This window comes from Lepisosteus platostomus, chromosome 16, assembly GCF_059453375.1.
Source record: "Lepisosteus platostomus isolate fLepPlt1 chromosome 16, fLepPlt1.hap1, whole genome shotgun sequence".
In the NCBI taxonomy this organism is placed as follows: domain Eukaryota; kingdom Metazoa; phylum Chordata; class Actinopteri; order Semionotiformes; family Lepisosteidae; genus Lepisosteus; species Lepisosteus platostomus.
This window is the reverse complement of record NC_142626.1, coordinates 1,087,875-1,102,113: the sequence shown is the minus strand read 5'-3', so window position 1 is coordinate 1,102,113 and position 14,239 is coordinate 1,087,875. Positions and strand designations below refer to the sequence as shown.

At 59.1% G+C, this 14,239-nt stretch overlaps 1 protein-coding gene across 26 annotated transcripts in view; it reads right to left on the bottom strand.

Moving 5' to 3' along the window:
* LOC148646582 (hypoxia-inducible factor 1-alpha-like) overlaps positions 1-13,497 on the bottom strand; it is a 24,740-nt gene extending 11,243 nt beyond the window's left edge. For 15 of the 26 annotated variants that reach the window (XM_088609162.1, XM_088609167.1, XM_088609159.1 and 12 more), the window contains exons 1-11: positions 12,438-13,494; positions 11,574-11,716; positions 9,760-9,899; positions 6,011-6,213; positions 5,016-5,167; positions 3,293-3,377; positions 2,984-3,087; positions 2,144-2,322; positions 1,725-1,831; positions 1,489-1,636; positions 1,032-1,207 (exon numbers count right to left, since the gene is read on the bottom strand). In XM_088609162.1, the coding sequence (XP_088465288.1) occupies positions 1,032-1,207; positions 1,489-1,636; positions 1,725-1,831; positions 2,144-2,322; positions 2,984-3,087; positions 3,293-3,377; positions 5,016-5,167; positions 6,011-6,213; positions 9,760-9,782 (1,177 nt within the window). In that variant the 5' untranslated portion in view covers positions 9,783-9,899; positions 11,574-11,716; positions 12,438-13,494. Of the gene's footprint in view, positions 1-1,031; positions 1,208-1,488; positions 1,637-1,724; positions 1,832-2,143; positions 2,323-2,983; positions 3,088-3,292; positions 3,378-5,015; positions 5,193-6,010; positions 6,214-9,759; positions 9,981-11,573; positions 11,717-12,437 lie in introns of those variants that run through there. The other 11 variants (XM_088609176.1, XM_088609181.1, XM_088609182.1 and 8 more) reach the window with 8 other exon arrangements.
* Between the last annotated feature and the right edge of the window lie 742 nt (positions 13,498-14,239).

The window sequence follows — 14,239 nt, the reverse complement described above, 5'->3', positions numbered from 1 at the left end:
GGGCACTTTTAACCCCATGATACCAGCTCACTCTGACCCCCTGTTGCTTCCCTGACACCCCTGGTCATCCTACTGACTCTGGACCCCAGTGACTCTAGATCCTGTTGACTCTGGACCCCAGTGACTCTGGACCTCAGGGACTCTAGACCCTATTGACTCTGGACCCCAGTGACTCTAGACCCTATTGACTCTGGACCCCAGTGACTCTAGATCCTGTTGACTCTGGACCTCAGTGACTCTGGACCTCAGGGACTCTAGACCCTATTGACTCTGGACCCCAGTGACTCTAGACCCTATTGACTCTGGACCCCAGTGACTCTAGATCCTGTTGACTCTGGACCTCAGTGACTCTGGACCTCAGGGACTCTAGACCCTATTGACTCTGGACCCCAGTGACTCTAGACCCTATTCTCTGGACCCCAGAGACTCTAGACCCTTTTGTCTCTGGACCACAGTGACTCTAGACCCTATTGACTCTGGACCACAGTGACTCTAGATCCTGTTGACTCTGGACCTCAGGGACTCTAGACCCTGTTGACTCTGGACCCCAGTGACTCTAGATCCTGTTGACTCTGGACCTCAGTGACTCTGGACCTCAGGGACTCTAGACCCTATTGACTCTGGACCCCAGTGACTCTAGACCCTATTCTCTGGACCCCAGAGACTCTAGACCCTTTTGTCTCTGGACCACAGTGACTCTAGACCCTATTGACTCTGGACCCCAGTGACTCTAGATCCTGTTGACTCTGGACCCCAGTGACTCTAGACCCTATTCTCTGGACCCCGGTGACTCTAGACCCCAGTGACTTTAGACCCCAGTGAATCTGGACTCTGTTGACTCTGGACTCCGGTGAATCTGGACCCTGTTGGCTCTGGACCTCAGGGACTCTAGACCCTGTTGACTCTGGACCTTATTGACTCTGGACCCTGTTGACCCCCAGAAGCCGAGGTGCTGAACTGATGTAGAAGCCACAGTGTGTTGTACATCCAGCCCCACTGGGCACCTGGACTCCGCGTGGCGCAGGGCTCACCTGGCTGCCCCCTCTCCGAGTACAGTGCCGTCGTGGTCTCGGCAGGCGCCCGTGCCAGCTGCCCCCACCCCCCGGAGAGAGGGGCGCAGAGGGGCAGGGGCTCCCCGGCGACGGGGCAGGGGGAGAGGTCCTCCGTCTGCTCCAGGGAGAAGATCACCTCCGACTCCAGGGGCTCACTGAGGGGGGACGCAGGGAGGAGCTGCTGAGCCGAAGGCGTCGCGCTCGCCGATCCACATTCTCACAGGGCAGTGTATAAATCTGTCTCGCAATATTAGGGCATCTAGTTCCACACCTCCGCCACCTTCTGCGTAAAGACCCTCTTGTTATTCTCTAAATGCCTTTCCTCTCAACTTCCTCATGCGTCCCCCCCCGTGTCCTTCTTGTGCTGCTGAGCTCCACCGGAGCGTCGCTCTCGTCTGCTGTCACCGGTCAGGCTCCGGCACGCTTGACCCCTCACCTCAGGATGTAGTTGACGCAGATGACGCTCTGGGGCTGGCCGCTGCGGCTGTTGTAGACCACTGTCGCGTCCGTCTCCACCCACACGTAGCCCCCCCGCTTCACCAGCAGCCGGTACTGGCCCGTGGAGCTCTGCCCCTTGGAGAACACTGCCCAGAGGGGTCAGAGGTCAGAGGTCAAAGGGGGGGGGGTGAAGGTCGCCGGAGCAAAGGCTGATGGGAACATGGCGGCACTTACGGTTGTGGTGCGTCTTGAGGATGTGGCGGGAGTCCAGGGCGTGGTAGTACTGGTACACAGAGCGCCCCAAGAGCTCGCTCTCCTCATATCCCGTGAGCTCCACCACCCTGGTGGGAAAAGACCCCGGCCGTCAGCTCGGACACCCCAAAACCGTGAGGTCCTGCCCTGCGGGACCCGAGTATCGACGAGGCCACCCCCCAACCCCCAACCCGAATGCCAGGGGACATCGACTCCGTGATTAAATGTAAGAGGACATCCGTTAAAACCAAGAACAGGGCCAAGCTTTACACAGAGGGTGGTGGGGGTCTGGCACAAGATGTCCACGAGACCGTGAGGAGATCTGTCCCGCCCGGGACGACAGGAGCCACAGGCTCAGATCTGTGGGGTTCCAGCCCCTGGAAAGGGGGGTGTTGCCTGACCTGGGCTGGCAGTAGGTGAACCTCATGTCCGGGCTGTGTCGGCTCAGGAAGGCGCTGCGGCTCAGGGGGGCGGCGCCGCCCGAGGGCACGGGCACCGACCGGCACAGCAGGGCCAGGCAGCCTGGCGCCGGGCCGGGCACACGCTGCGCTGCCATCAGCACACCTGTGCAGTGCAACACCTGGCGAGAGAGGGCGAGACAGGGGGGTGACAGGGGGGTGAGAGAGAGTGAGGTGGGAGATGAGGGAGTGAGAGAGAGTGAGAGAGTGAGGTGGGAGATGAGGGAGTGAGAGAGAGTGAGGTGGGAGACAGGAGAGTGAGGTGTTGGAGTGAGAGAGTGAGGTGGGAGACAGGAGAGTGAGAGAGAGTGAGGTGGGAGATGAGGGAGTGAGAGAGAGTGAGGTGGGAGATGAGGGAGTGAGAGAGAGTGAGGTGGGAGACAGGGGAGTGAGAGAGAGTGAGAGAGTGAGGTGGGAGACAGGGGAGTGAGAGAGAGTGAGAGAGTGAGGTGGGAGATGAGGGAGTGAGAGAGAGTGAGGTGGGAGACAGGAGAGTGAGGTGTTGGAGTGAGAGAGTGAGGTGGGAAACAGGAGAGTGAGAGAGAGTGAGGTGGGAGACAGGGGAGTGAGAGAGAGTGAGGTGGGAGACAGGAGAGTGTGGTGTTGGAGTGAGAGAGTGAGGTGGGAGACAGGAGAGTGTGGTGGGAGATGGGGAGAGTGAGAGAGAGTGAGGTGGGAGACAGGAGAGTGAGGTGGGAGACAGGAGAGTGAGAGAGAGTGAGGTGGGAGACAGGAGAGTGAGACAGAGTGACAGAGGGAGCTGATTCCGCAGTGTCTCCTCACTTTCCAGGAGGCTGACTTGAGACTGATTGCCCGCGGCTGTGAGGTCGGTGTGCATTTCATCCGGACGAAGACGTCGCAGACCTGCCTGCCCACAGCGTCCGGCTCTGCGGGGGAGAGGGAGTATGAACACCGCTGCCCCCCGTCGCTCCCACAGGACTCTCCCCCCTGCTCCCTTTTCAAACACAGCGCCCCCTCCTGGACCAGGACCCCACACCCCTAAGTCAAACCTCGCCCTCCCCTGTCAGTCACGTGAAATGATGCCCCCCCCCGCTACGTTCTGGGCACCCCTGGACCTGGGGCTTGGGTCACCTGGTCGGCAGTGGAGAATGTCCCTCATCTCCTCCTGGTCACAGGGGTGGACGAACTCGAAGACGCTCTGCCCCATCAGCTCCAGCTGGGGGACAGGGAAAGAGGGAGACAAACTGCTGAGAGAGGAGAACAGAATCCCGGCATTCCCAGACTGCATCCTGCAGGAGCGGACTCCACACCTAGCGCAGCATGAGCCCCTACAGCCTGGAGATCCCAGTTCAGGATCCCAGTCCAGTACGAGCCCCTACAGCCCGGAGACCCCAGTTCAGGATCCCAGTCCAGTACGAGCCCCTACAGCCCGGAGACCCCAGTTCAGAGTCCCAGTCCAGTACGAGCCCCTACAGCCCGGAGACCCCAGTTCAGGATCCCAGTCCAGTACGAGCCCCTACAGCCCGGAGACCCCAGTTCAGAGTCCCAGTCCAGTACGAGCCCCTACAGCATGGAGACCCCAGTTCAGGATCCCAGTCCAGTACGAGCCCCTACAGCCCGGAGACCCCAGTTCAGGATCCCAGTCCAGTACGAGCCCCTACAGCCCGGAGACCCCAGTTCAGGATCCCAGTCCAGTACGAGCCCCTACAGCCCGGAGACCCCAGTTCAGGATCCCAGTCCAGTACGAGCCCCTACAGCCCGGAGACCCCAGTTCAGGATCCCAGTCCAGTACGAGCCCCTACAGCCCGGAGATCCCAGTTCAGGATCCCAGTCCAGTACGAGCCCCTACAGCCCGGAGACCCCAGTTCAGGATCCCAGTCCAGTACGAGCCCCTACAGCCCGGAGACCCCAGTTCAGGATCCCAGTCCAGTACGAGCCCCTACAGCCCGGAGACCCCAGTTCAGGATCCCAGTCCAGTACGAGCCCCTACAGCCCGGAGACCCCAGTTCAGAGTCCCAGTCCAGTACGAGCCCCTACAGCCCGGAGACCCCAGTTCAGGATCCCAGTCCAGTACGAGCCCCTACAGCCCGGAGACCCCAGTTCAGAGTCCCAGTCCAGTACGAGCCCCTACAGCCCGGAGACCCCAGTTCAGGATCCCAGTCCAGTACGAGCCCCTACAGCCCGGAGACCCCAGTTCAGAGTCCCAGTCCAGTACGAGCCCCTACAGCCCGGAGACCCCAGTTCAGGATCCCAGTCCAGTACGAGCCCCTACAGCCCGGAGACCCCAGTTCAGAGTCCCAGTCCAGTACGAGCCCCTACAGCCCGGAGACCCCAGTTCAGGATCCCAGTCCAGTACGAGCCCCTACAGCCCGGAGACCCCAGTTCAGGATCCCAGTCCAGTACGAGCCCCTACAGCCCGGAGACCCCAGTTCAGAGTCCCAGTCCAGTACGAGCCCCTACAGCCCGGAGACCCCAGTTCAGGATCCCAGTCCAGTACGAGCCCCTACAGCCCGGAGACCCCAGTTCAGAGTCCCAGTCCAGTACGAGCCCTTACAGCCCGGAGACCCCAGTTCAGGGTCCCAGTCCGGGACGTGCCCCTACAGCCCAGAGACCCCAGTTCGGGGTCCCAGTCCAGGACGAGCCCCTACAGCATAGAGATCCCAGCTAGGGTCCCAGTCCAGGACGAGTCTCTACAGCTCATCCTGGGAATCCCAGAGGACACCACTGTTCATTTCAGTCACTGAAAGCTCAGCTGGGATGTGAACTCTGTGTGTCCTCTCGTCCTTCATGAGTGCAGACTTGTGCCCCCTGGTGGTGGGCTCAGGATCAGCAGTGCAGGAGCTGGGCGCAGTACCTGTGTGATGCCCGTGTGCCGGCTCACGCCCTCCGAGGCGTAGACGACCTGCCCGCTCGGGGACAGCACCAGCAGCAGGAAGCCCTCCAGCCCGGCGCACAGCACCGTCTCCTCCCGGGACGTCCCGCTGAGACGCTCCGTCATCCCGCAGCCTGCAGAGACAGGGCGCAGCGGCTCCTGTCACACCCCGCCCCCAGCAGAGCGGATCAGTCGGGGAGCCTGCATGGACTTCCCCAGAGGAGACCATCCGCACAGGCGTGTAGCTCAGACCGGTGAGTGTGGGAGTGAGTCAGAGTGAGTGAGTGTGAATGAGTGTGTGAGAGTGTGTGTGTGTGTGTGTGTGTGTGTGTGTGTGTGTGTGTGAGAGTGAATGAGTGTGTGAGAGTGTGAGAGTGAGTGTGCGAGAGTGAGTGAATGTGTGTGAGAGTGTATAAGTGTGAGTGTGCGAGAGTGAGTGTGTGAGAGAGTGTATAAGTGTGAGTGTGCGAGTGAGTGTGTCAATGAGTGAGTGTGAGAGTGTGCGAGAGTGAGTGAGAGTGAGTGAGTGTGTGTGTGAGAGTGTGTGTGTGAGTGTGAGAGTCTACAAGTGTGAGTGTACGAGAGTGAGTGAGTGTTGAGAGTGTATAAGTGTGAGTGTGCGAGAGTGACTGTGTGAGAGAGTGTATAAATGTGCGAGAGTGAGTGAGTGTGTGAGTGTATAAGTGTGAGTGTGCGAGTGAGTGTGTCAGAGTGAGTGTGAGAGTGTGTGAGAGTGAGTGAGTGAGTGTGAGAGTCTACAAGTGTGAGTGTGCGAGAGTGAGTGAGTGTGTGAGAGAGTGTATAAGTGTGCGAGAGTGAGTGAGTGTGTGAGAGAGTGTATAAGTGTGAGTGTGCGAGAGTGAGTGTGTGAGTGAGTGTATAAGTGTGCGAGAGTGAGTGAGTGTGTGCACCCCAATCCTCAGGTGCACCCAGAGGAATCAGTCCGTGCAGGCTGTGCCGACTCCGGGTGTCCTCACCGTCCCTCTCCGGAGAGGCCAGCAGGCGCCGGAGCCGCAGGTAGCTGAGTGCCAGTCTCATGACGGAGGCCTTGTCCAGCTGTGCGGCCGAGCCGGGGCCCAGGGGCAGCTGCCGGGCCAGCTCGCCCAGCACCTGGCTCTCCAGGCCACGCCGGCTCCGCGCCGCGGTCCGAGACCTCTCCCGGCGCCGCTCCGAGCACGCCCTGCCGGAGAGCCACAGTGAAGCCACGCGGGCAGACGCCATTCCCGGATCTCAGCCGCCGGGACTGGGAAGACGTACGCTGGGAAATCGGGGAGCCAGCTCCCTCGGGAAAATCGATCCATCGGACGGGTCCAGCTCGTTTGGTCCTCAGCGGCTGATTGATCCCAGAATCCCAGATCCAGCCGTTTCCCCGAGAGAAGCCAGGGTGCCGGCTTCAACGACGTGGCTGAACAGCATGTTCCACCCTCCCACCCCTCCTTGCGTGAAGGAGTTCTCTGAACGTTCTGTGCTATAAATACCCTGCCGCGTATCGGCTTTAACTCCTCCCAGTGAGCTCGGTCAGGAGGGGGGTTGTTGCCCCTGGTTAGCAGGGGTCCCGGGGGGTCCTGGGGGGGGGCGGACCGAGTGTCCTGGCCGGGTGGAGCCCTGTTTGCGTCAGGCAAGGCTATCAGCCAACACCCGGCGCTCGATGGGCTGGTACCAGCGGCTGGGACGTCAACGGGGGCTTATCAGGCCCCCTGCAGCCCCGCCTGTGTGCGCTGATACCACAGCTGCTTCCCGGAACAGATGCACAGTGTGCCTTCCTGAGCGCTGCACGGGGACATGAGCCACGGGTCCGACACAGCTCTCGTAACCTGTGCTATTCCTGCTCTAACAGGTGGCAATTACCTGTACTGTACCTCCCCTGCGCTCCGATTGATGTATCGGGCTGCGATTACCTGTACTGTACCTGCTCTGTGCTCCGATTGATGTATCAGGCTGCGATTACCTGTACTGTACCTGCTCTACGCTCCGATTGATGTATCGGGCTGCGATTACCTGTACTGTACCTGCCCTGCGCTCCGATTGATGCATCGGGCTGCGATTACCTGTACTGCACCTGCTCTGTGCTCCGATTGATGTATCAGGCTGCAATTACCTGTACTGTACCTGCTCTACGCTCCGATTGATGTATCGGGCTGCGATTACCTGTACTGTACCTCCCCTGTGCTCCGATTGATGCATCGGGCTGCGATTACCTGTACTGTACCTGCCCTGCGCTCCGATTGATGTATCGGGCTGCGATTACCTGCACTGTACCTCCCCTGCGTTCCGATTGATGCATCGGGCTGCGATTACCTGTACTGCACCTGCTCTGCGCTCCGATTGATGCATCGGGCTGCGATTACCTGTACTGCACCTGCTCTGTGCTCCGATTGATGTATCGGGCTGCGATTACCTGTACTGCACCTGCTCTACGCTCCGATTGATGCATCGGGCTGCGATTACCTGTACTGTTCCTCCCCTGCGCTCCGACTGATGCATCGGGCTGCGATTACCTGTACTGTTCCTCCCCTGCGCTCCGACTGATGCATCGGGCTGCGATTACCTGTACTGTACCTCCCCTGTGCTCCGATTGATGTATCGGGCTGCGATTACCTGTACTGCACCTGCTCTACGCTCCGATTGATGTATCGGGCTGCGATTACCTGTACTGTACCTCCCCTGCGCTCCGATTGATGTATCGGGCTGCGATTACCTGTACTGTACCTGCTCTGCGCTCCGATTGATGTATCGGGCTGCGATTACCTGTACTGTACCTCCCCTGCGCTCCGATTGATGTATCGGGCTTCGATTACCTGTACTGTACCTGCTCTACGCCCCGATTGATGTATCGGGCTGCAATTAACTGTACTGTACCTGCCCTGCGCTCCGATTGATGTATCGGGCTGCGATTACCTGTACTGTACCTGCCCTGCGCTCCGATTGATGTATCGGGCTGCGTTTACCTGTACTGTACCTCCCCTGCGCTCCGATTGATGTATCGGGCTGCGATTACCTGTACTGTACCTGCCCTGCGCTCCGATTGATGTATCGGGCTGCGATTACCTGTACTGTACCTCCCCTGCACTCCGATTGCTGTATCGGGCTGCGATTACCTGTACTGTACCTGCTCTACGCTCCGATTGATGTATCAGGCTGCGATTACCTGTATTGTACCTCCCCTGTGCTCCGATTGATGCATCGGGCTGCGATTACCTGTACTGTACCTGCCCTGCGCTCCAATTGATGTATCGGGCTGCGTTTACCTGTACTGTACCTGCTCTGTGCTCCGATTGCTGTATCGGGCTGCGATTACCTGTACTGTACCTCCCCTGTGCTCCGATTGATGCATCGGGCTGCGATTACCTATACTTTACCTGCTCTGCGCTCCGATTGATGCATCGGGCTGCGATTACCTATACTTTACCTGCTCTGCGCTCCGATTGATGTATCGGGCTGCGATTACCTGTACTGTACCTGCTCTGCGCTCCGATTGATGTATCGGGCTGCGATTACCTGTACTGTACCTCCCCTGCACTCCGATTGATGTATCGGGCTGCGATTACCTGTACTGTACCTGCTCTGCGCTCCGATTGATGTATCGGGCTGCGATTACCTGTACTGTACCTGCTCTACGCTCCGATTGATGCATCGGGCTGCGATTACCTGTACTGTACCTGCTCTGCGCTCCGATTGATGTATCGGGCTGCGATTACCTGTACTGTACCTGCTCTGCGCTCCGATTGATGTATTGGGCTGCGATTACCTGTACTGTACCTGCTCTACGCTCCGATTAATGTATCGGGCTGCGATTACCTATACTTTACCTGCTCTGCGTTCCGATTGATGTATCGGGCTGCGATTACCTGTACTGTACCTGCTCTGTGCTCCGATTGATGTATCGGGCTGCAATTACCTGTACTGTACCTGCAGTACATTCATGTATCGTGAATGGCCTCTGTGGATTACACCACACTCTCACCCGATCCAGAGACTATAGGGAAGGTGAGCGTGATCCCAGCTCCCAGATTCTATCCCATTTGATCCCTATCCATTGCCAGCAAGAACAAACAGGAGCCTATTCCTGAAACACAAAGACGGCACCCATCCTTGATGGGCCCGCAGTGAGAGGGACAATGGAAATCAAAGCCAGCCAGCAGGAGAACGGAGAGAGACCATGCAGACTCCACACGGAAGGAGCTCCATGCTGGAACCAAATCCGGGACCCCGTGCTGACGGCCGGGACGACCCTTCAAACTTCCATTCTCTCTCCTCGGGCCAGTTCCCCCCCCCCCCACACACACACACAGCTTTCTGTGGGCTTCCTGCTCTCGGAGCTCCTGCTGGGGTCAGTACGCAACGATCAGCCAGATCCACAGGCGGGACATTCCCACTAAAGAACCCGGCCCAGGATGACCCCTCAGACTGCGCCCGGGCCGGCAGAACATGCTCGAAAATTCTGGAATCTCCAGCACAGCCCCTGTGCCCGGCTCGGGCGTACTTCCCAGCAGGATCTCGCCCACACACAGGTACAGATGTACGTCTTTCTCTATTCTAACAGCTTCTGGGGCAAAGTCTGCATCTGCTTTGTAAAGCGTGCAGCAGATCACAAACTCCAATTCCTGCTAAATATCCAAGAAACCCCCCCCCCCGAATTCGCTCCGGCTTCTCACTGGCTAAATTCCCAGTTTTCCAAGCCGAGGCCCCGAAGTCGCGGACTCTGGTTCGAAATCCGGCCGCTCACCTTTTCTTCCTGGCCTCACTCATCCTCCTCTTCCTCCTCCCTGGCCTCTTCACCCAGCCCAGCTGGCGAGAACCAGCAGCAGACACGCCGGTCCACACCAGGAATCACGAGCGTCGGCCCCTGTCCACCGGCCAGCCCTCCTGAGCAGAGAGTCCGAGGTCAGAGGGAGAGACAGTGGGGGCTGCCTCTGAAGCAAGGGCTCTAATATACAGAGTCCCAGCTGAGCTGGCCCCCAGACAGATCATAAATCAAGCAGACTGACAGCTCGCACTCTCCCGCCCACCTCGACGCTGGGTCCTAGTGCCCACCCCCGGCCAGCCTGGCTCCCTGGGATCAGAGCCTTCTGTTTCCCCAGGACGAGGTCTGACCTCCAGGGTCAGGGTTAGGGCTCTGGTCCAGCGACTCAGGGGGGGCTTGCACAGTCTCCCCAATCCAGCTCTGGGTTCCACCCGCTGGGTGAGGGTCCCAGTGAAGTCCTGCTTGATCTTATTCGCCAGCAGCTACATCACCCTGCTGCTCACTGGAGCCCAGCAGTGGGAGCCTGGCCAGTACCTGGAGGGGAGACCCCTGGGAAAGCTCAGGGTGCTGCTGGAAGAGGTGTTAGTGGGGCCAGTAGGGGGTGCTCACCCTGCGGTCTGTGTGGGTCCCCTGCCATTCACCCCACCTTGTGGTCAACCCACGTTCTCAATTAGCTAATTTGACTAATTAATTTATCGAAGGGTGATTGATCAATTCTCTTCTGATTGGACTCATGAAGTAGTTACTTTGATTTCTCTAACCTGTTCCCAGGTCAGTGGAGGTGGTGTATTCAAGTAATGACCTTTGACCCTGCTCCTCGAAGGATGCCCAGAATGTTTCAGTCTTCATAAGCATCTTCAGCCAGAGGAACCCCAGATGTAGGAGAGGGGGTCCCTAGTTCTGATACCAGAGAGCAACAGGGCTTTCTGATTTTCTAGTCTAGCTGTAAGTTACTTAATTGAACCAATTAAAGGCTTAATTCACTCCGCAGGTGTGACGTTCTGCCCCTGTAAGAATGACACTCTACAGGTCAGAGGGACACAGGACTGTTGCAGAAATGAATACCGGACATTGATAGAATAGATTGGTGCATGAACTGAATGAAGGAACTACTGAAGTAAAAATGAAATCTGGGAGGGCTGTCCTACACTCTGGTGTGGAAGAGTTTTGAGTAATTCTGCAGGAGAAATTCTCCCCCTCCTGGTTAAGATATGAGGAAAGTGGGGGATCTGTAACAGCGGTTACAGATATAGATGTATATACGTATAAAAAAGCTATATTGTCCTGTATGTTATGTGAATGGAAACTGAAGAGGAAAGCAACGACACCTTGTGGTTACTGATAGGTACTGCGCCCCCCTCTCCCCCAGCCACACCTGATGTAGAAACTGCTCTCTCGGTTTCTCTGGGTTACAGATTTAACTGGAGACCTGCACCTGCTCCAGAGGTGTCCTGGAGAGCTAGAGGTGGCACGTCAAGCTCCAGAGTTCCTCACACCGAGAAGAGTCACCTTCTCAGGTGTGGAGCAGGGCCGGCCAGCTCAGTGCTGGAGAGCCACAGTCCAGCAGGATCCCGAACACTTCTGAGCCTGAGCCCTTTTCCAAACAACATCTCCACTTCCGGGTCGCGGGGCAGCTGGAGCCTATCCCAGCAGGCAACAGGCGGAAGACAGGGTCCCCCCTGGATGGGGCACCAGTCCGTCACAGAGCACACACACACACACGCACGCACGCACGCACACTCACACGCTCACACGCTCACACCAGGGACAATTTTCCCAGAAGTCAATTAACTTACCAGCCTGCCTCTGGGACTGTGGGAGGATACCCACGCGAACACAGGGAGAGAACATGCAGGCTCCACACGGACAGCACCCCAGGTCCAGAACTGAACCCAGGTCCCCAGCGCTGGGAGGCACCCACGCCGACCACTGCACCTCCCTGTCGGTAAAAAACAGACTGATCTGGTGCCCTCCCAGTAGTGCTTTTCCACTGAACTCTTAACCCCTGACTCCTGGCCCCCCCTCACCCCCTGCCCAGATGGGCTGCCGTAGTTGTGCCGGTCAGATTCAGGGCACGACCCCAGTGAGGCGCCACTCGGGCCGGAGGCACCGGGGCAGGGGCAGCTGGCACGCAGCCGGGTGCCCGATCCCAGGGCCCCTGAAGGCAGCTCTCTTCCTGCCCGCGCCGGTCTCCACCTCTCTGGACCCCGAGCCCGCCCTGCTGCCCTGGAGGTCAGGACGGATCTGGTGTCGGCGAGCAGCGCGCGTCCGTCTCTGTGCTCCAGCTCTCCCGAGCTCTCCGGAGCCGGAGCAGTCAGTGTGAGGCTCGGTTCTCCTGGCTCGCGGTACAAGACTCTCTGGTTCTCTGGCCCAGCCGCCCCCTGCTGCCCCCCACTTTGAGTACTGTGTGTGTGTGTGTGTGTCTGTGTGTGTGTGTGTGTGTGTGTGTGTGTAGGTGCATATCTGTGTGTCTCTGTGTGTGTCTGTGTTTATGACTCTGTGTGTGTATCTGTATATGTGTGTATCTGTGTATGTATGTGTGTTTGTGTGTCTCTGTGTGTGTCTGTGTCTCTCTGTCTGTGAGTCTGTGTGTGTGACTGTGTGTGTCTGTGTGTGTGGCAGTGGGCTATTGGATCAATACATTGATCTAAACTTCTTACTTAAATACCCAAATACAAGCTGCTGCTCCTTCTTCTTCCACAGCCAGGACGTCCTGAGCTCTCCTGCGCTGAGCGCCGGCCCCTCTGGATCTGGGGGACCCCAGTCGGCTATGATCCCCCAACCCCCACCTTGTCTCTCACCCCAGTGTTTCTCAGACTGACCCCCCAGGTCAGGATGTCTGCTGGGACACCCCCCAGGTCCAGTGGCGAGTGCGGACCGTGTCTGTCCCTCTCCTGGGCTCCCGTCCTCCAGATGCTGCTCTGGTCGGGCCGCAGGGGGACAGGAGCCGCCCAGGGTGGGTCCACTTTTTATTACTCCAGGCTCACGGAGGTCCGGTTCTGGTTCTGGTTCCGGCTCGGACGCGGCCCGGATCCCCAGTCCGTGTGTGTGGTAAAAATGGAGGGACTGGCGCTCCCCGTGCCCCGCGGCCCCCGATCAGGCACGGCGTGAGCCCGCTGGGCCCCGCTGGGAGCCACGTCCTCTGGAGCCGGGGCCCTGCCGTTATCCCGGTCTCGGAAGAGCAGCCCCTGAACTCCCAGCTCCGCTGTGTCCGACACATCACCCGCCCCCTTCCCGACACCATTCCTCACTCCAGATGTGGGCAAGAGCTCCTGTCTCCCGACTGACCCCCCGGCCGCGTCCCCCCTTTCTTCTTATATGCCTCCGTGCCCCCCCCCACACTCCACACCCCGGGGGGTGTCCCTTCAGCCCTCCAGAGAGACGCCGCGCCGCTCCGGGCTCCTCGATCCCGGATCCGTCCCGCTGTCCAGTACGAGCCTCCCCGTCCAGATGTTCGGAAAGTCCCCGGCTCCAGCTGTGCTGGGCTGGGGTGCCGTACCTGCAGCCCCCCCGGAGCGAAGCGCCCCCACCACCTCCACCCCCCTTCCAGATGTGGCTGGGAGAAATCCAGCTGTGCCGGCACTCCGACAGAATCCCTGCTTTGTCCGGAATCTCGGAGGCTCCGGCTCGGGATGGGGCGCTGTGGCCGTGCCGCCCGCTGTCCCTCCGAGGGTGCAGATCTCCGGACTGCCTCTCCTCTCCTCTCCTCTCCTCTCCTCTCCTCTCCTCTCCCTCGCGTGTGGCCACAGGCAGCCAGGGGGAAAGGCCTTTTCTTTCCCGAAACTTGTCAGGCGGCGGTGATTTATTGAAAGGGACTTCCTGTGGTTGGCTGGCTCCTCTGCAGCTGCTCTCGCAGGCCGGAGCGCTTTTCCAGGGAGGGGGAAGAGAGCCGGAGAAGGAGCCCAGCCCGTTCTCCCTCACTGCCGGTCAGTCCAGTCCAGTCTGGCTCAGTATGGCTCAGTCCAGTCCAGTCCAGTCTGGCTCAGTATGGCTCGGTCCAGTCCAGTCCAGTCCAGTCTGGCTCAGTATGGCTCGGTCCACTCCAGTCCAGTCCCTTCTGGCTCATCCCACAGTCCAGCCCGTTCTCCCTCACTGCCGGTCAGTCCAGTCCAGTCTGGCTCGGTATGGCTCGGTCCACTCCAGTCCAGTCCCTTCTGGCTCATCCCACAGTCCAGCCCGTTCTCCCTCACTGCCGGTCAGTCCAGTCCAGTCTGGCTCAGTATGGCTCGGTCCAGTCCAGTCCAGTCTGGCTCAGTATGGCTCGGTCCACTCCAGTCCAGTCCCGTCTGGCTCATCCCACAGTCCAGCCCGTTCTCCCTCACTGCCGGTCAGTCCAGTCCAGTCTGGCTCAGTATGGCTCGGTCCAGTCCAGTCCAGTCCAGTCTGGCTCAGTATGGCTCGGTCCATTCCAGTCCAGTCCCTTCTGGCTCATCCCACAGTCCAGCCCGTTCTCCCTCACTGC